The following is a 21519-nucleotide window of genomic DNA, read 5'->3' on the forward strand; positions in this document are numbered from 1 at the left end:
CCGTACCTCAGTACCCAGTAAGAGCACTACAATGCACTACTGTAAGTCCCTAGTAAGTGCCCTACAACACTACCAAAGTCCCTTCTCCAGTTACTGCCGTACAGTGGTCCAACCATTGCCTAGGTGCCTTGTATTCATCTCTGAAAATAAACATCCCTGTTCGATTTGCTCTTTGGTGTCTTCTGTTGTCCTCTGATTAAGAGAACACAAGCTCTTATCTCTTCATCTCATTTATTGGCATGAAGCCTAATAATTGATTTTCTGTTTGATTCTACCAGTTACTTAAATCCCCAGTGAATCTTCTATTGTTTATATTGTTCACAGACCTGGCTCAAACTAAGGCTCTGATTTGTATGGAGATTGTCAAAGAATGCCAATATTAGGTCCCCACAAAGTGTAATTGGTTCATGGCAGTGATTCCTGGCCAACTTTCAAGTTGTATTACTGCTTACTTGCAGGTTCCTTCTCGGCAATGCAACAACAATAAGAAATAATAAAAGATAAGGCTACGAACATAAATTAATTGCCTTAGTAGAATAGAATAAACATTTTAGCATTAGTATAATACAGGAAGGCACAATTTATAGTCCAATATTTACGTGTGTTTATTGTCCCCAGCACAAGGTGCACCTGTATAATGAACATGCTGTTTAATCAGCTTCTTTATATGCCACACCTGTCAGATGGATGGATTATCTTGGCAAAGGAGAAATGCTCACTAACAGGGATGTAAACAAATTTGTGCACAAAATTTAAGAGAAATACGTTTTTTGTGAGTATGTAAAATGTCTTGGATCTTTGATTTCAGCTCATGAAACATGGGACCAACACTTTACATGCTGCATTTATATTTTTGTTCAGTGTAGCTCGAAAGATTAGTTACATAGGCTGGGGTCCATAGGCAGCTGAGGCTCCAGACCAGAAGGATCCACTGCAGGAGGAAAAAATTGGATAATTGTTTGCTAGAAATAATCTATCTAGCTAGCCAGTTCTATTAGAGACACCCAACTCTCGCTAAAGCTAGGTAAGTTAGCTAGCTAGCAAGCAACACATTGCTTGGCTAGCCAATAACATTAACAATAGCTTTGGCAATTAAAATAAATTATATATATTACATACAGTACATGTCATTAACTCTACTGAGCTCTACTCAACTGTATAAAACGGGTTGTTTGAATCATGGATGCTGATTGGTTGAAAGCAGGGAGTTATTCACGATAATTCCTGCAAAATGCCATGATGGCATAATTCCATTTCAAGTATCAATGCGCATCCACTGTCCCGTAGCCCAGCCAGGCATTCATAAAATTAATCTCCCCCGTAAAAAAGCATCAAGACATTATTTCCCGATGCCAAGCATTTGGTTTGGTACAGTGGGGGTTAATATCGTTTTTTAATGTGACGTCCACTGTGCCATGTATATAAACATGACAAGACTGACAGCTTCTCTGACCCAGGTGAATTCATTTATCAGGATCATTATAATGGATATATCCAAAGAAATGGCAATATAGAAATGAAGGTAAAACAAACGAAAATGCACATAGTTTGCTGTCATTTCAGCTGCTTGATGTGATTGTGTTTAGATGGCTAGCTAGCTAGCAAAGGAAAAATAACATTATTTTATTGACTTAACAATCAGCCGTTTTGTTGCCTATGTATACATTATTTATTGAAGTTCTTGTCTCTCGTCATCATTGAACCTCAGCTAGCTACATGCCAATGATTTGTTTAGCATAGCAACGTGGAATGAATAGAATTAATAGAATGAACGACTGGGTCAAAACCTCCCAAGATAATTAACGACCAGCCTGTTTGGTTAGCAACTTCAGAACTAACAACTGGTTTTTGCCCATCTGATCGAAGGATGAAATAAAACACATTTACTCATTAAAATAAAGTTTTTAATGAAAACATGTAGTTAATCTTTTTTTAAACGTTGGCAACCGTTTTATAATAGCAATAAGGCCCTCGGACCCAGGGATTATCATGGGATAACTCCCTCTTAAGGGCTTTTCCCGGCCCTCAGGGAAAGAACAGCCCTTAGTCGGGAGTTATCACACCATAATCCCCGGGTCCTCATGCCTTATTGCTTATATAATGTTTTACAGCTTTGTCATTCAATTTTTTATTTTAAAATCTTAATTATTTAATATATTTTACATGTGATAAGGCCACATAGAGGGCCAGAGATAATTAGACACCTAGATGTCTTGTGATAGATTACATAGAATCCTTGAAAAATTCTGGTAGTTTACTGGTAAACTTTGAAAGTTTCCAGTAATATACCCCTAACTGTCTGTAACAGAACTTTTAGCAAGTGAGGTTTTTGTCTCCTCATTCACTGTCCATTAAACAGTGTGGTCGACAATGCAATGTTAGTTTAAGGGCATTTAAAATGTACCAGTGTCTCTCTAACGCGTAAAAAAAAAAATAGAACCTTCAAAATCTGCCCTTGTAGTGCACTTAAGAGTGCACTTTTCCAGATACATAATATAGCCTTGAAGAAAAAAAGTAACAAAAGCTAGCCTCTTCGGAGCATTAAACCCCAGATGGAAAGCAACATATTTCACACCATTTGCCACCATCCCGTCAATCTATTTAACATTAACATGTCCTCACAAATAGTGTTGCCTGTCTGTCACCTTGCTCAAATATTGTTTTTATAAGAAATGCGGTCCATCAGCTCTCTTGCTCTGCCAACGAGGGCTCATACTAGATCTTCGGCACAATGGACTTGGGTGTTTTTTTTTGTGTGTTTTCTTTTGTGTGTAAAGTTATGGAAAGTGAAAGCGAATTAAATGTGCCTGTCATCATCAGTCCCTTCAGGCTCAACGAGAGAAATCCTCCAGAGGGATTGTCGGAAATAGATTGGGAATTAATGAGATTTGCTCTCATTGAGTATTTTCCCTCAAAGAATGGCGACCCCACACCGCTGACTCATTAATAGCTTAATTGTTCTGAATCGCTAAACGTCAGTGAAAAGGGGTTCATTTTTATTTAAATTAGGACAAAAACAGACCCAAAAGAGGGCACATGTATTTCATGGTTTTGCTGGTTCTTTTTGCAATAGTTTTCGAAAATATACTTTATTTCTTTAATGTACATTTTGAATGGCAGATTGACAGATTGCTTGATCAGGTGATTTGTTGATGAATAGATTACATTACTTTTCTGACTCCTGTCAAGCTCATCAGACTCACGTCATGTGGGCTCATGATCTTTTATGTGAGATTAAAGTCACTCTTATAGATGTCTAAATTCCCAGTGTGATCGATGCGTCACCGTTTGCATTGTGAGCAGGCACCAAGGAAAAATGTCCCCTCTTGGAGCAGATGTCTTTGACAGCTGCTATTCACTTTAGTCAGCATTGTCACGCTACCTGTGTCAACAGCCACGATGAACAACCAAGCCTGAGCACAGTCTAGATCTGAAAAACACACAGAATCAATGTTTGTGGCCCATTTTCAAGCATAGTGCTTTGCGTAAGGCATTTAAAGTCTCATAAAAACCCTTTCAGATCTTTTTTTCACATGGAAATGAGTATTTCACCACTTTTTAAACTCCTCCATTATCTCCATTACCACGATGAATACCACTGTTTGTTAACGTTATGTAGTCAAAAAAAGGTACGAAGAAAATGTCCTAAGAAAATTCAGTGATTTTCAAAAACAGTAATGACTTTCCACTCTACGTAACCGTGAGTTAATTTAGATCAGTTGAAAATTACTGATTTTAAATTAAGACCTCTGATGGTAACATCATAGGTGGTTGTGGGGATTGAACCCACAACAATCTAGGCTCTAAGGCTGTGTTTAGACAGGCAGCCCAATTCTGATCTTCTTTCCACTAATTGGTCTTTTGACCAATCACATCAGATCTTTTCATATCAGATCTTTTTTCAGAGGTAATTAGTGGAAAAAAGATCTGAATTGGGCTGCCTATCTAAACACAGCCAGTGTTACCGATCGATTACACAGACATTCAACTTTTCAATTCTTCATTATTGTTATGTTGATCTTTGGTATTCAGCACCTGTTGCTCTAGAGACTCATTTGCTAGAAGGTGACCTGGCTTACCGTTGTTTAGCTGTCTGACTGCTCATTCCAAACATGGGCTAGTTAGAGATACTCCAGGGCCCGTCTCTCTCTCTGTGTGTGTTACACACAGAACACTCTGCCTCTCTCACTTTTTTTTTCATCCTTTCTCTTTCTCTCTGTCTTTCCCTCTCTCTCTCTCTCTCTATCTCTCTCTCTCTCTCTCTCTCACTCACTCAATCACTCACTCACTCCCTCATTCACTCACAAACACATACAGTGAGGGAAAAAAGTATTTGATCCCCTGCTGATTTTGTACGTTTGCCCACTGACAAAGAAATTATCAGTCTATAATTTTAATGGTAGGTTTATTTGAACAGTGAGAGACAGAATAACAACAAAAAAATCCAGAAAAACACATGTCAAAAATGTTATAAATTGATTTGCATTTTAATGAGGGAAATAAGTATTTGACCCCTCTGCAAAACATGACTTAGTACTTTGTGGCAAAACCCTTGTTGGCAATCACAGAGGTCAGACGTTTGTTGTAGTTGGCCACCAGGTTTGCACACATCTCAGGAGGGATTTTGTCCTACTCCTCTTTGCAGATCTTCTCCAAGTCATTAAGGTTTCGAGGCTGACGTTTGGCAACTCAAACCTTCAGCTCCCTCCACAGATTTTCTATGGGATTAAGGTCTGGAGACTGGCTAGGCCACTCCAGGACCTTAATGTGCTTCTTCTTGAGCCACTCCTTTGTTGCCTTGGCCGTGTGTTTTGGGTCGTTGTCATGCTGGAATACGCATCCACGACCCATTTTCAATGCCCTGGCTGAGGGAAGGAGGTTCTCACCCAAGATTTGACAGTACATGGCCCCGTCCATCGTCCCTTTGATGCGGTGAAGTTGTCCTGTCCCCTTAGCAGAAAAACACTCCCAAAGCATACTGTTTCCACCTCCATGTTTGACGGTGGGGATGGTGTTCTTGGGGTCATAGGCAGCATTCCTCCTCCTCCAAACACGACGAGTTGAGTTGATGCCAAAGAGCTCCATTTTGGTCTCATCTGACCACAACACTTTCACCCAGTTCTCCTCTGAATCATTCAGATGTTCATTGGCAAACATCAGACGGGCATGTATATGTGCTTGCTTGAGCAGGGGGACCTTGCGGGCGCTGCAGGATTTCAGTCCTTCACGGCGTAGTGTGTTACCAATTGTTTTCTTGGTGACTATGGTCCCAGCTGCCTTGAGATCATTGACAAGATCCTCCTGTGTAGTTCTGGGCTGATTCCTCACCGTTCTCATGATCATTGCAACTCAATGAGGTGAGATCTTGCATGGAGCCCCAGGCCGAGGGAGATTGACAGTTCTTTTGTGTTTCTTCCATTTGCGAATAATTGCACCAACTGTTGTCACCTTCTCACCAAGCTGCTTGGCGATGGTCTTGTAGCCCATTCCAGCCTTGTGTAGGTCTACAACCTTGGCCATGGTGGAGAGTTTGGAATCTGATTGATTGATTGCTTCTGTGGACAGGTGTCTTTTATACAGGTAACAAGCTGAGATTAGGAGCACTACCTTTAAGAGTGTGCTCCTAATCTCAGCTCATTACCTGTATAAAAGACACCTGGGAGCCAGAAATCGTTCTGATTGAGAGGGGGTCAAATACTTATTTCCCTCATTTAAAATGCAAATCAATTTATATCATTTTTTTGTTGTTATTCTGTCTCTCACTGTTCAAATAAACCTACCATTAAAATTATAGACTGATCATTTCTTTGTCAGTGGGCAAACGTACAAAATCAGCAGGGTATCAAATACTTTTTTCCCTCACTGTACATATACACACACGAATGCTTGCACTCCTCTTAAGTACACAGACACTCTTCCTTACAGACACACATATGTCTATGCTCTACAGTCCCCACACTTACACGGAGCTAGCGTCTGCTAAATGACTAAAATGTAAATGTAAATCTATTCACTTCTCTTTCACACACACACCCCTGTGCACACACGCACTTAAATTTGCGGTTGTGCTCCTATAACAGAGATGTGCACCCTTAGAGACACACATTTTGTCTTTCACTGCACAGGCACACACACACGCACACACATAGGTATTCTCTGCAGTCTCTCTCTGCTCTTCCTCTCACACACACGGCAGAGCCTCCCTCCCACTGACAGAATGATGGGGACTAATAGCATAATTAAGTACCCGCACCGACGGTCCCTGTTTACCGCTTGGTTGCTAAGAGGTGACATCAGCTGAGCCCACCTCCTTCCTCACTAATCCCCCCCCCCCTCTCTCTCACTCTCTCGCGCACACACACACACGCACACACATACAAACAGACGGCAGCCGAGTGGAGTAGAGGTAGAGAGAGAGAGCTGTATAGAGAGCAGGCAGGCAGCAGTGTGTGAGACAGAGAGACAGCATGGTTAGAGCGTGCAGGGCGGACCAGCCACGGCTCTCCATGTAGCCCAGTGCAGCACAGGCTAGAGGGGGGAGTCCGAGGAGCCACCAGGACCTACTCATCTCACTCACTCACAGCCAGGACCTCTCTCTCCACTGAGGCTTTCTCTTCAGAGATAGACTTCAGAGGAACAACTTCAAATTCCAAAACAATTTTCTCCGGCTGGCTTTGGTGTTTACTTTTCGAGGAGCCTTTTTTGTGTATTTGGGGACACCTGGGGAATAGTTATTGTTTTGACTGGGTCTTGACTGGGCTGGGTGGGCGCTCCGAGGGACCGCATGCATGACACAACGCAAAGGCGAGAAGACCACCATCAGCATCCAGGAGCACATGGCCATTGACGTGTGCCCTGGCCCCATCCAGCCCATCAAGCAGATCTCTGACTACTTCCCCCGCTACCCGCGGGGTCTCCCCCCCACAGCACCCCCTGCCCTCAGCCGGGCCGGCTCGCTGCGCTCCTCCTCCGCCAGCCACAACTCTGGGGATGACCCGGCCCACTCCCACACCCACACCGATGACGACCCGGACCGGGTGTTTGGCGGTGCCGCCGCCCCGTCACCCGCGGCGACCGGCAAGAAGGAGGAGGAACCGGACGTGGAGGGCTATGACTCGGACGACTCAAGTGAGTAGAGACAATTTATCTATTTTGTCCTCTTCTTCTTCCTTCGTTCCTTCCTTCAGTCTCTGGTTGCCGAGTGACCATCTGGTGTGGCTGTGTCTTTTTTCACCTCTTTCTCTTCTCCCCCTCTCTCCTTTTCCTTCCATGTGTGGTTGCCGAGTGCCGGTGTGTCTGTGCGTCTCCCTCTCTGTGGCGTAGGTAACTCTCTGATTGTTGAGAGCCAACTGTTGCTGCCGCAGAGTGGCTGTTGCTTCCTTCCTTGCATGCAATACTGCACTCCTACACTCATACACTGTAGACTCATGTAGGTACTATAAGTACAGATCAACAAAATAAATAATTATACCAGTGTGAGAAAAGTGATGTGATTACACATGTGATGTGTAAAGGCTGGGCTTATGTGCTTGTTGTGCCGAAGCTTCTCAGGCTGGGTGATTCATGCCTCTGAGTAGTTGTAAATTAGCAGGCAGGATATACACTGAGTATACCAAACATTAGGAACACCTTAATATTGAGTTGCACCCAATGTTCCCTCTAATTTGTTCAGGCACAAACACATTTCAGGTCTGCTGAGCGCAAACTTGAACGTTGTGAAAATTCTGTGGCTATTTGATCATAATGTAGGTCTACCAGAGTGGCCTACCATCAAAAACAATGGAGAAAAATGCATCCCGTAACATTTTAACATGGAGATAGCTGTTCTATCATTCAGCCTACAGTAGCAGCCAATATGTGGTGTTCAATGTAGGCCTACATTCCATGAGACTTTTGAAAAAAAACATGCAGGGCTTGGCATTAACCTGTTTATCCACTTGTCATTCAGACAAGGAGGTGACTGAAAATGTTGTTGTGATGTTTGAAGCAAGAAACCACTTTACAAAATACAATGCATTATTATTCCCATACCATTATTACAGAGCATCAGACAAATTATGCTACCCTCTGCCTATTGGCTACTTATTCAAGCCTGTCTCAAAATACAACACTGCCCCTTTAAGACAAAAAAAGCTCTTTAACTGACTCGCTTTTCAAAGATGTCTAGAAATGTACACGTTTTGTGCTGTTTTAGGAAGCAATCACTCCCCTATTGCTGACTACAAATGATCTATAACTGGGCTAATAACTCACTAACTAGCAAAGGATATGAACAGAATGTGCACACGTGGTACATACAGCTCTCTCTTTGATCTCTAAACAAGTGCATCTACGCACGACCGTTCATGCTGTAAACACAGTCCAGTTCAAAGTAAATGGCACAGATACATACAGTGAGCTCCATAATTCATTGGACAGTGACCATTGTTTTGTTATTTTGGTTCTGTACTCTAGCACTTTGAGTTTGAAAGGATACAATGACAATGAGCGTGAAGTGCAGACTGTCAGCTTTAATTTGAGGGTATTTTCATACATATCGGATGAACCGTTTAGAAATGACAGCACCTTTTGTACATGGTCCCCCCATTTTAAGGTACTACAAGTATTTGTTAAATTGGCTTCACAGATGTGTGTCGTTAGGCAGGTGTATTCATTTGTGTCGTTAGTGAATGCAGGAGAGCTGTTGATGAATAGTAATGATTCTAGACGTTGCTATTGCCTTTGGAGGTTGTTATTGGGGTGTGACAACATGAGGAAGACAGCAGTGTCGATGCAAATGAAGTTGGCCGTCATAAGGCTCAGAAATGAAAATCAATCATTCAGGAACATTGCAAAAACCCTGGCCATGCCCAAGTCAACAGTTTTGTTCATCATTAACAAGAAAAAAACAACCGGTGAACTCAGTTATGTCAAAAGACCCGGTAGACAGAGGAAGACCACTGTAGTGGATGACCGGAGAATACTCTCTATGGTGAAGAAAAACCCCCTGATAACAGCCCAACAGATCAAAACACTCTCCTGGATGCAGGTGTAGATGTGTCAAAGTCTACCATACGCAGAAGACTACACCAGCAGGACTACAGAGGGTACACTACAAGATGCAAACCACTGATAAGCCTGAAGAACAGAAAGGCAAGATTACAGTTTGCTAAAAAGCACCTAAAAGAACCCCAAGAGTTCTGGAAAAAAAATGTGTGGACAGATGAGACAAAGATTAACATGTACCAGAGTGATGGAAAGACAAAAGTGTGGAGAAAAAAAAGAAATGCCCATGATCCAAAGCATACCACCTCATCCATGAAACATGGTGGAGGGGGGTGTTATGGCTTGGGCCTGTATGGCTGCCAGTGGAACAGGCTCACTTGTCTTCATCGATGATGTGACTGCAGACAGAAGTAGAACAATGAATTCTGAAGTCTACAGAAATATTTTATCTGCTCAGATAAAACCAAATGCCTCCAAACTCATTGGACGGCACTTAATCACGCAACAAGACAATGACCCTAAACATACTGCTAGAGCAACAAAGGGGTTTTTGATGGCCAAAAAAGTGGAAAAACCTTGACTGGCCGAGTCAATCACCAGATCTGAATCCAATTGAACATGCATTTTACATGCTGAAGAGGAGACTTAAGGCAATAAGTCCCCGAAACAAGCAGGAACTGAAGATGGCTGCAGTACAGGCCTGGCAGAGCATCACCAGGGAAGATACCCAGCGTCTGGTGATGGCGATGCATCGCAGACTTCAAGCAGTCATTGCATACAAAGGATATGCGACCAAATATTAACAATGATTACTTTATTCTACATTATGTTAAACTGTCCAATGATTTTTGATGCCCGAAAATGGGGGGGACCATGTACAAAAGCTTCTATAATTCGTAAACGGTTCATCCGATATGTATGAAAATACCCTCAAATTAAAGCTGACAGTCTGCACTTCACCCTCATTGTCATTGTATCCTTTCAAACTCAAAGTGCTAGAGTACAGAACCAAAATAACAAAAGAATGGTCACTGTCCAGTGAATTATGGAGCTCACTGTATATATTGCAATGGTCTATTTGCACATACAGTGGGGAGAACAAGTATTTGATACACTGCCGATTTTGCAGGTTTTCCTACTTACAAAGCATGTAGAGGTCTGTAATTTTTATCATAGGTACACTTCAACTGTGAGAGACGGCATTTAAAACAAAAATCCAGAAAATCACATTGTATGATTTTTAAGTAATTAATTTGCATTTTATTGCATGACATAAGTATTTGATCACCTACCAACCAGTAAGAATTCTGGCTCTCACAGACCTGTTAGTTTTTCTTTAAGAAGCCCTCCTGTTCTCCACTCATTACCTGTATTAACTGCACCTGTTTGAACTCGTTACCTGTATAAAAGACACCTGTCCACACACTCAATCAAACAGACTCCAACCTCTCCACAATGGCCAAGACCAGAGAGCCGTGTAAGGACATCAGGGATAAAATTGTAGACCTGCACAAGGCTGTGATGGGCTACAGGACAATAGGCAAGCAGCTTGGTGAGAAGGCAACAACTGTTGGCGCAATTGTTAGAAAATGGAAGAAGTTCAAGATGATGGTCAATCACCCTCGGTCTGGGGCTCCATGCAAGATCTCACCTCGTGGGGCATCAATGATCATGAGGAAGGTGAGGGATCAGCCCAGAACTACATGGCAGGACCTGGTCAATGACCTGAAGAGAGCTGGGACCACAGTCTCAAAGAAAACCATTAGTAACACACTACGCCATCATGGATTAAAATCCTGCAGCGCACGCAACGTCCCCCTGCTCAAGCCAGCGCATGTCCAGGCCTGTCTGAAGTTTGCCAATGACCATCTGGATGATCCAGAGGAGGAATGGGAGATGGTCATGTGGTCTGATGAGACGACAATAGAGCTTTTTGGTCTAAACTCCACTCGCCGTGTTTGGAGGAAGAAGAAGGATGAGTACAACCCCAAGAACACCATCCCAACCGTGAAGCATGGAGGTGGAAACATCATTCTTTGGGGATGCTTTTCTGCAAAGGGGACAGGACGACTGCACCGTATTGAGGGGAGGATGGATGGGGCCATGTATCGCGAGATCTTGGCCAACAACCTCCTTCCCTCAGTAAGAGCATTGAAGATGGGTCGTGGCTGGGTCTTCCAGCATGACAACGACCCGAAACACACAGCCAGGGCAACTAAGGAGTGGCTCCGTAAGAAGCATCTCAAGGTCCTGGAGTGGCCTAGCCAATCTCCAGGCTTGAACCCAATAGAAAATCTTTGGAGGGAGCTGAAAGTCCGTATTGCCCAGCGACAGCCCCGAAACCTGAAGGATCTGGAGAAGGTATGGAGGAGTGGGCCAAAATCCCTGCTGCAGTGTGTGCAAACCTTGTCAAGACCTACAGGAAACGTATGATCTCTGTAATTGCAAACAAAGGTTTCTGTACCAAATATTAAGTTCTGCTTTTCTGATGTATCAAATACTTATGTCATGCAATAAAATGCAAATTAATTACTTAAAAATCATACAATGTGATTTCTGGATTTTTGTTTTAGATTCCGTCTCTCACAGTTGAAGTGTACCTATGATAACAATTACAGACCTCTACATGCTTTGTAAGTAGGAAAACCTGCAAAATCGGCAGTGTATTAAATACTTGTTCTCCCCACTGTAGGCCTACTGCAGCTATTATTGGTTATGCTGCACCTGTCTGTGTAGAGTACGGGATGAGTAGTGTGTGTCAATGCAATAGAATCCTACTCTGAGTTCTGCCTACAACAAAATCTCTTGCATAGTTCGTTTTGTTTCGGTATGTTGCATTGAAAGTTGCTAATATTGCGTTGATTCGATCACAATTGCCACAGTAAAGGGAAACGTTGCTAGTGTTAACAGGGAAAACTTTAGAACAGTGGTCACCAACCTTTTCTGAGTCCAGATCACTTTGAGTCAAAATGCAAGCCGAGATCTACCGCTCAGATTTGTTTTTACTTGAGTTAAGGAACGTAAGCCTATGCAACATTAACCAATTAAAAACAGTTCTGTAGCAATGAGGTTTGTGCAGTAAGCTGTAGGCCCAGTACATTATCTCTGCATATTGGCTTTGCTTGAATTGCCCTGCCAATGCATTGTTGTTCAGGCCATTGAAAAAATATATCGTTCTAAATTTGAGGTAAGCTATATGATCACACCGGTAATAGATCAGTTGTTGTATTAGTTGTGAGGCTCAGCTGAGTGAGCATTTTCTATTTTTTAAAATTGATTATTTTACCCCTTTTTCTCCCCAATTTGCACCGCTCCCTTTTGCCCTCAGAACAGCCTCAATTCGTTGGGGCATGGACTCTACAAGGTGTCGAAAGCGTTCCACAGGGATGCTGGCCATGTTGACTCCAATGCTTCCCATAGTTGTGTCAAGTTGGCTGGATGTCCTTTGGGTGGTTGACCATTCTTGATACACACGGGAAACTGTTGAGCGTGAAAATACCAACAGCGTTGCAGTTCTTGACACAAACCGGTGCACCTTGCACCTACTACCATACCCTGTTGAAAGGCACTTAAATGTATTGTCTTGCCCATTCACCCTCACCATGTCTCAATTGTCTCAAGGCTTAAAAATAATTTTTTAACCTGTCTTCTCCCCTTCATCTACACTGATTTAAAGTGGATTTAACAAGTGATATCAATAAGGGATCATAGCTTTCACCTGGATTCACCTGGTCAGTTTATGTCATGGAAAGAGCAGGTGTTCTTAATGTTTTGTATACTCAGTGTATGTAGTGGGCTCCAGTCGGATTTGTAGGCATGCTGTTGAGTCTCGGCAAGAGGGTTGTTTACATCCACACGCAAGCAGCCGTCCAAGCAGCGAGGCTGGCAGGCTCCTCTTGTGTGTGTATATGTGTCTGTGTGTGTGTGTTTGTGTGTGTGTGTGTGTGTGTGTCTGTGTGTGTGTGCGTCTGCATGTGTGCACATATGAACTATTAGTATCAAGCTACTGTTGTGTGCGTATGTGTGTGTGCATCTGCCCCAGTCTTGTCACTGTTGTTGCCTGCCAAGGGAATGCACCTCCTGTGACAAGTCAGTTTTGAATTTCTTGTGTTTTACAGTGAGCGGTTGTCGTGTCACCCACTGTCTGAATGCTCTAAAAGCAAATCCCTTATACTGTGAGGGAAAAAAGTATTTGATCCCCTGCTGATTTTGTACATTTGCACACTGACAAAGAAATGATCAGTCTATAATTTTAATGGTAGGTTTATTTGAACAGTGAGAGACAGAATAACAACAAAAAAATCCAGAACAACGCATGTAAAAAATGTTAGAAATTGATTTGCATTTTAATGAGGGAAATAAGTATTTGACCCCCTCTCAATCAAAAAGATTTCTGGCTCCAAGGTGACTTTTATACAGGTAACGAGCTGAGATTAGGAGCACACTCTTAAAGGGAGTGCTCCTAATCTCAGTTTGTTACCTGTATAAAAGACACCTGTCCACAGAAGCAATCAATCAATCAGATTCCAAACTCTCCACCATGGCCATGACCAAAGAGCTCTCCAAGGATGTCAGGGACAAGATTGTAGACCTACACAAGGCTGGAATGGGCTACAAGACCATCACCAAGCAGCTTGGTGAGAAGGTGACAACAGTTGGTGCGATTATTCACAAATGGAAGAAACACAAAATAACTGTCAATCTCCCTCAGCCTGGGGCTCCATGCAAGATCTCACCTCGTGGACAGGCAATGATCATGAGAACGGTGAGGAATCAGCCCAGAACTACACGGGAGGATCTTGTCAATGATCTCAAGGCAGCTGGGACCATAGTCACCAAGAAAACAATTGGTAACACACTACGCCGTGAAGGACTGAAATCCTGCAGCGCCCGCAAGGTCCCCCTGCTCAAGAAAGCACATATACAGGCCCGTCTGAAGTTTGCCAATGAACATCTGAATGATTCAGATGAGAACTGGGTGAAAATCGAGCTCTTTGGCATCAACTCAACTCGCCGTGTTTGGAGGAGGAGGAATGCTGCCTATGACCCCAAGAACACCATCCCCACCGTCAAACATGGAGGTGGAAACATTATGCTTTGGGGGTGTTATTCTGCTAAGGGGACAGGACAACTTCACCGCATCAAAGGGACGATGGACGGGGCCATGTACTGTCAAATCTTGGGTGAGAACCTCCTTCCCTCAGCCAGGGCATTGAAAATGGGTCGTGGATGGGTATTCCAGCATGACAATGACCCAAAACACACGACCAAGGCATCAAAGGAGTGGCTCAAGAAGAAGCACATTAAGGTCCTGGAGTGGCCTAGCCAGTCTCCAGACCTTAATCCCATAGAACATCTGTGGAGGGAGCTGAAGGTTCGAGTTGCCAAACGTCAGCCTTGAAACCTTAATGACTTGGAGAAGATCTGCAAAGAGGAGTGGGACAAAATCCCTCCTGAGATGTGTGCAAACCTGGTGGCCAACTACAAGAAACGTCTGACCCCTGTGATTGCCAACAAGGGTTTTGCCACCAAGTACTAACTCATGTTTTGCAGAGGTGTCAAATACTTATTTTCTTCATTAAAATGCAAATCAATTTATAACATTTTTGACATGCGTTTTTCTGGATTTTTTTGTTGTTATTCTGTCTCTCACTGTTCAAATAAACCTACCATTAAAATTATAGACTGATCATGTCTTTGTCAGTGGGCAAACGTACAAAATCAGCAGGGGATCAAATACTTTTTTCCCTCACTGTAAGAGCACTAACCACTTTGCCCGGTTACCCAAACACTTTGCTCCGGCCAAACATTACGCCACACCTATGGACGTTAAGTTCTTCAAAGCAATGAGTATGGATCTGAGTACCTCCCTGAAAATTTCAAGGCTGGAAATCCATTCTAGACCATGTGATTGGTCCCAGAAACCGATAGGTTGGGCCAGAGCCAGAAGATACGTGGGTAAATCGGTGTTTTTATAATTTGGCATTGGCTTTGATACTCTAATTGGTTAGAGATTATCCAATCGTTGATGACTTTGTTTTCTACAACATCCCTCATTTTAACGTCACCACAATCAACTTCAATAATGGCAGTCTCAGACTGAAGTATGTAACAAAGATAGAGCAGCAGAAGAATTCAGTGCGAGTCGTCAGGCAACTAATCACTATTGACAACGTTAAACAGAAGCTACTCTGTTGATGACTGTGCAGGCTGTCCATCCACTGACATGTGAGTGTCACTCAAGCATGTCACTCACTCACTCAGCAATTTCCAATACATTTTACAATGGTCTCCAGACCCGTTTTCTATTTCCTACAATTTCCCTCCAATGGGTGCTGTTATGGGTCTTTTTGACACTATAGTGAATACAGGTTAGTGTGACAGCATGGCAGCCCAGTAAAGGCTTAATCCATACAGAGTGACATGCAGAGGGATTAAGGGATGCTCTGCCGATCCTATAATCCTGCACCGGATTGGGGGATGGAATGGCAACAGCACGGAGTGGGTGGAACAGGCTGGCTTTGACAGATGTTGAGCAATGACCTTGTGGACAGCGCAAGCTCTCTTATCGAGAGGGGAAAGGAACATGGAGTTGCACTCGGCATTAAAGTAGCCTTGATTTGAAGTGGAATCAAGCCCTTCTTCAACTGTTATGTAACGGCTTACATTGTCGAGGACAAAATATTTTGTACAGTTACTTATAGTATGGCCAAAACAACTAGGCCTAGTTGTGACATAATTGTTTCTAAGTGCAATAGTGAGTGTAGGTTGGATACAGACTGTACAGAAATGCCAGGTCCAAGTACCTTCAACAATAGACTAGAGAGGCAACAGGACAGGTGGTATTAGAATGGTGTTTGTATGGCTGCTGAGAGCATATATTTTAGTCTGTTGCTGAATGAATTTTGAGCCATTAGATATGATTGTCTTGGACAGAATGTTAGAAACATATCAGTGCTTCATCATGGCCAACAGGTGGATAGTGGTTATACGCTATTGCTAAAAGCATATGCCTCGTCTGCTGCTGTACAAACCTGGCGCAATTAGATCTGATTGTCTTGGACAGAATGGGGGAAAAGTATTAGCCCGTAGAGTGCTTCTGCTTCGCCCCAAGGGCACTGGGCCAGAACACAGTGTCGTGAGGAGGCCGTTTTCTAACCACAATCCTCCTGGCAACATGGAGGAGCAAATTGATTGTAATGAAGCCGTGTGTTTTGTGAGATGTGCAATACAAATAGGGCAATTAGAAAGAGACACTTGAAGCGACATTTAATAGGCGCAGAAACCCACAAGGAAGGAGTCATCCAAGATGCCTTGATTCCCTCGGGAGTCAAGGTACAAATGTAGGATCTTAATTTGAGTCCGTTTTCTACAGCAGGAAAATAATCCTGCAGCAACAGGGAATGTGAATTATTAAGTGGAAATTACAAACTTCAGAAGCCTTTTTAAACCTCAAATATACTACAAGTGTTACATTTCCTACATTGCAGGAAAGTTATCCTGCAACAGCGTGGTCAAATTAAGATCCAACATCTATAGGAGGTAGTTGAAATGCAGCAGGGGCGTTTCTTTTGAAAAAATGTGTCTGATGCTTTCTCACTTCAATATTTAACTACTGTCTCGCTGTCTCCACCTTGACAGACTGCTTACATTATAGGATAAAGTAGATTCGACTGACGTCAAATTGGGAAGCCAAGGTAACGAACAGGGAACCACAATCATGCATTGACTATTGTAGCAATTAATAGTAAATTAAAGTTCTCAACAATGCTATCAAAATCTTGAGTCATCATCTGGCGTATGTGCTTGTCACCAGCCTATTCGGGAGCAACTAGCTTCCAGTGTTGTGTCCAAGGAACAGAGAGACACTGAAAAAAAAAGTCTGATGCGTCACCGAAAATAAGCCCTGGTTATTGTACATCCCACATCAAGGGATGTTGTCCATTGAGGCAGTGGATTTGTCACAGCTAGTATTACAACACATGAGGCTGCTGGAGTTACAGTTGTCTAAAGCCTTGTTCACAATGCAGGCCTTAATGCTCAAATCAGTTTTGTTTTTCAAATCCGTTTTGGAATACTGACTGTCCAAACAACAAGTTATAAGTGACCAAATCGGATTTGTGTGTGTTCAGACAGCAGTCATTTGCTGACATGGCTACGCTGGTTGTCATAGTAACAACGGGTGTGTGCGCAATGGTGTAGGCTGATTGGTGGTGATGCTCTTGCTTCATATAACTCAGAAGTTATGTAGCAAGCTAAGGTGACAACAATGCCTGCCATGGACGTTTCCCAGTTGCTGTGAATGTTCAAAATCATAGTGTAAGAACCCTTTTAAAGCCTCAAAGGATAAGATTATCCAACTTTCAAAACAAGTCCTTTTTGGCTAGCCACAGCAGTCAACTAGCTAGCTAGGTAGCTGTTTAGCTTTCTAGCACATTCACTAATTAGTTTGTAAACAATTAACAAGCTAGTGTAGCTACCACGTTATGTTCTTGTCAAACTGTCAACAGAGTAGCTAGCAAGCAACAAGATATGCCAATTAACAGTCTAAAAACCACTTGATGGCAAATAAATCAGGTGGTTTGAAATGTGGCTTGAAACATCCAATTCCATGTGGCTTTTGGCTGTTCAGACTGCAGGAAAAATAATAGATTTTAAACAGTAGAACAGCATCTGCGTTATTTAGCTAGTGTTTGTATCTATAGTATCTGTTCAGGTGGATGGTAGTGAGTGAGAAGCCAAAGGATAGTGGGCAGTATACCCATATAGGGTTTAGGCCAGGAATGGAACTGTTCACTGAAGAAGCTGGAAGGATGGGGCCATGTATAGGGCATTTATTTGTTTTCTAGTTTGATGTGCTTAGCCCTTTCCAGCTTTTATTCAGGAGATCTTGTCTAATTTGAAATGTTGTTTTTTGTGTATATTTTCTGGAAACACTGATCTTTTAATAGTACAGTATTTACGCACATGGTCGATCAGTCATGCTGTACAGTAAAGCAATTTCCTCCTCCTCGAGGCTTAGCTGGGAAGTAATGGGGAGGAGAGGGGGTAAATTAAGAGTGTCAAAACGTACTTATCGTTATAGCCAGATAAGAAGTAGATGAAATCAACATTTACAGATAGTCTGAACTTTTCAAGCACCCAGTCTAAGAATTGGTCTTAAAAAAAAAATGAATAAAGAAAAAACCTGCCCTTTAATATGTTATTAACATATTATGTGTCATAGAAATCAAGGATTTCCTTACTACACGCAAATACGAGCGTTTCTGCATCTCACGGTAGAAACAAGCCATCTGCATTTCCTGGTTGTAAGCAAACCACAATATCCAGAATTCATAGCGATTTCAGGACGTACTTATCACCCCGGTGGAGGTGGATCTTGTCAGAGAGGAAGAGGCGACGCGAGAGGTTTCACTCTCGCCAAAATCTGTCCAAAATAAGCCTGATGTGTGTCTATGGGCATATTTTGGACCTAAGCTTATCGCCTGCCTTCCCGCCTTTGGGACAACGAATCCCATTGTTAGGGAGGAGACATGAGCATCTCGTCATTTTATGAAGCTCTCTGATCAGAGAAATATCTAAATGTCTGTGTGTGTAGCCAGATTTCGAAACGGAAGTCTCAACTGATGGGATTGCCAGGTCGTCGAACGTTGAAAAGTGATGCTATTCCATCGATTTTCCCATTCACTTCAAAGAGGAAGGCATCCGATCAGCCAACATCAGCGCAGCAGAAAATAAGTCGAGCTGAGCAAACGTAGCTAACTAACGTTACCTAGCTAAACCAAAATCTGGCTAGCTAGGTAGCTTTCGCAAAATATGCTGGCTAAAGCAAATCAATGTATTTAGCCAGTTGCTATCTGCTGATATGATTTGTAACTTTGCAAGCAAACGTTAGCTTCGTTAGGTTAGGTTAACTACAGCCTACCGGACCGTATCTAACTACCGTAGAGGCTAACGTGACCGTAGAGGCTAACGTGACTATTTAGATTACGATCCCTTCAACATCTGCAGCAGCATCAACATCAAGCTCAGCACAAGTCACCTTTGCTAAATCTTTCCATGACTCCATGATGCAAATAAATATACTGGGGCTAGGCATAAACATGGTCCGTGTCTTGTTGTCATAATTGGTGTGTTTACAAGTAGGATACAACTTCTACTGTAGTTTTCACTGTATTATGGAGGGTAAGTTGATTGTTCATGCAAGGCTTGAAGTCTAAATTGGAGAAAAGGAGGTATTGGGTGTGGTTGACTGACTGGTGTCTGTTGGGGGTGGGTATTGTGTGTGAAGGTTAGCATGCATGATCTATTGACATGACGGGGGTGGGTGGGTATAGTACCTTGTTTGAGTGTGTATTGATGGGGACAAAGTAGTAAAATGTTGGCTAATCACTGACTAGTGTGTCCTACAGACTAATCCTGCTGCTGCTGATGACAATGACCTTGACACCAGCTTTAGTAGTACAGAGCCTGTAGACTCATTGGGGCGGCAGGTAACCTAGTGGTTAATAGCGTTGGGCCAGTAACCAAAAGGTCGCTAGTTCAAATCCCCGAGCTGAATAGGTGAAAAATATGCCGATGTGCGCTTGCCAAGGCATTTAACCCTAATTGCTCCTACAAGTTGCTCTGGAAAAGAGTCTCTGCTAAATGACTAAAATGTAAAGGAAAGCTTTCAGCTCGGAACAAGCTCAATATCGTCTGACTCTGAAACAAGGCAGGACAGCCAAAGGTATTTATGAAAGCACAATAGCAAATAAGTAGACATGGCTTGTATTCAGGTTTATTTGCTCTGGAGACCAAGGTGAATTTGCACAGCAGTATGCAGGAACAGTTATGGCAATGTATGACATATATACAGTAGAAAAAAATATACTACTAACACCTATAGTAAATACTACAGTTCTACAAAGGGAATACTTGCATATGGTGTATGGTGCAGTGAGGTGTTCGGAGTCACTTTGATACAAGGGGAGATTGTTGTTATGGGACCTTTCACATCTCTTGAGAGTCATCAACTTCTCTGTATTGAAGCGGTATTGTCTGAGAGAAAGACAAAAACGCTATTAGACATTCATGGGCAATCGTTGTGTACTGTCTGTATTCTAACTGTAGCAGCATTATGTATAATATGAAACATCTTACAGAACAACGTTAGCTAGCTAGCTACAACACACAGGTATAGTTACTCCATGACTAATATGAGTCTTAAAGCCAAAGTAATTCCTTTACTCTTTGTCATCATCATAAAAAAAATATCCAGTGTTGCTCATAATAAGATGCACTGAGGCTAGCTAGCTATAACATTATACTACAGTAACGTTACATTTTAGGTATAGCAACCAAAGCTAGCGAGCGAAACATGACTAACTTGCGTTGTAGTGGTACTAGCAAGCCCTGTTATGGCCGAATCGATCGCGAAATTGTACTGTACTGAACAACACTGCCTCGTGTAAAAATATATATTATAATGCTAGCTAGCTACCGACAGCAAAACAACTTACTGGTTTGTCATTCACCCTCCTGAGTCCTGGTCCAGCTGGTCTAGGCCGCCGCTGCTTGCTGGTCTTGCAATTATTTTTCTCGCTGTCATAACTCATCTTCAGTTTATTCCGGCTGAAATAAATAGGGCTGTACATTCCTATGTAAAAGAACATAAAAATGTTTAGTCATCCAGCTCTTCTTGGAAAGAGGAATCATCAGAAGCAGCCATTGTAATTATTTAGCAATCTCGGATAGACAGTGCACGGTAACATAGCTCCCATGAACCTGTTAACTAGTACGTCCCCCGTTTTGAAAGGCCTGCCTTCGAGGGTGGGCACAAGGAGGTAGGGCTCCTGTCAGGCTGTAGTCTTTACAAAGCCTGGGAAAATGAGTCAACATAGATATCCTGCAATGTCCTGGCAGATAGAAACATCGTTGAGACAAGTCCAATGGCTCTATTGAACAAGGATAACCATATCTACTCGCTGCTGGCGTGATTGTGCAATCGGCGAAAACACAAAGGCCACTAATTGCTACAAGACATGAATCCATTCATTTTTAGACCAGACAGCAGGCTCAATCAACCAATGATGTCATTGGTTGAACTCTCCTGGCGTGAAAATTCAAAAATACAGCTACACTGCATCATTATGTCTGAAACACCCTCTCATCACTCAGAATTATGTAGGGAGACACGAAAAACACCCCAAATAGTGTGTGGTGGTGAAGTTTCCCTTTAAAGGTCCAATGCAGATGTTTTTTAAAATCTCAATATCATGTTATTTCTGAGTAACAATTAACTACCTTACTGTGATTTTTATTTTCAATTAAAAATGATAAAAATAAACAGAAATAGCGTTTTAGGAAAGAGCAATTTTTCTAGCAAGAATTTTGCTAGGACTGTCTGGGAGGGGTCTGAGCGCGGAGGAGAAAACTGAAAACTAGCTGTTATTAGCAGAGAGGTTTGGAACTCTCTTTCTTCTTGGTCTATTAACCCTTAGACCCCAATAGAATTTTAGAACGCTGCTGTAGATTACTGAGAATTTTCAAGAT

General features: G+C 42.5%; 1 protein-coding gene across 2 annotated transcripts in view; it reads left to right on the forward strand.

Moving 5' to 3' along the window:
* Positions 1–6391: 6391 nt before the first annotated feature.
* The window catches only part of LOC121579272 (double C2-like domain-containing protein beta), a 161787-nt gene continuing 146659 nt past the window's right edge, over positions 6392–21519 (forward strand). For both annotated transcript variants that reach the window (XM_045224125.1, XM_041893733.2), the window contains exon 1: positions 6392–7128. In XM_045224125.1, coding sequence (XP_045080060.1) covers positions 6789–7128 — 340 coding nt within the window. In that variant the 5' untranslated portion in view covers positions 6392–6788. The remainder of the gene's footprint in view (positions 7129–21519) is intronic.

The sequence above is a fragment of the Coregonus clupeaformis genome, chromosome 13 (genome assembly GCF_020615455.1).
Source record: "Coregonus clupeaformis isolate EN_2021a chromosome 13, ASM2061545v1, whole genome shotgun sequence".
In the NCBI taxonomy this organism is placed as follows: domain Eukaryota; kingdom Metazoa; phylum Chordata; class Actinopteri; order Salmoniformes; family Salmonidae; genus Coregonus; species Coregonus clupeaformis.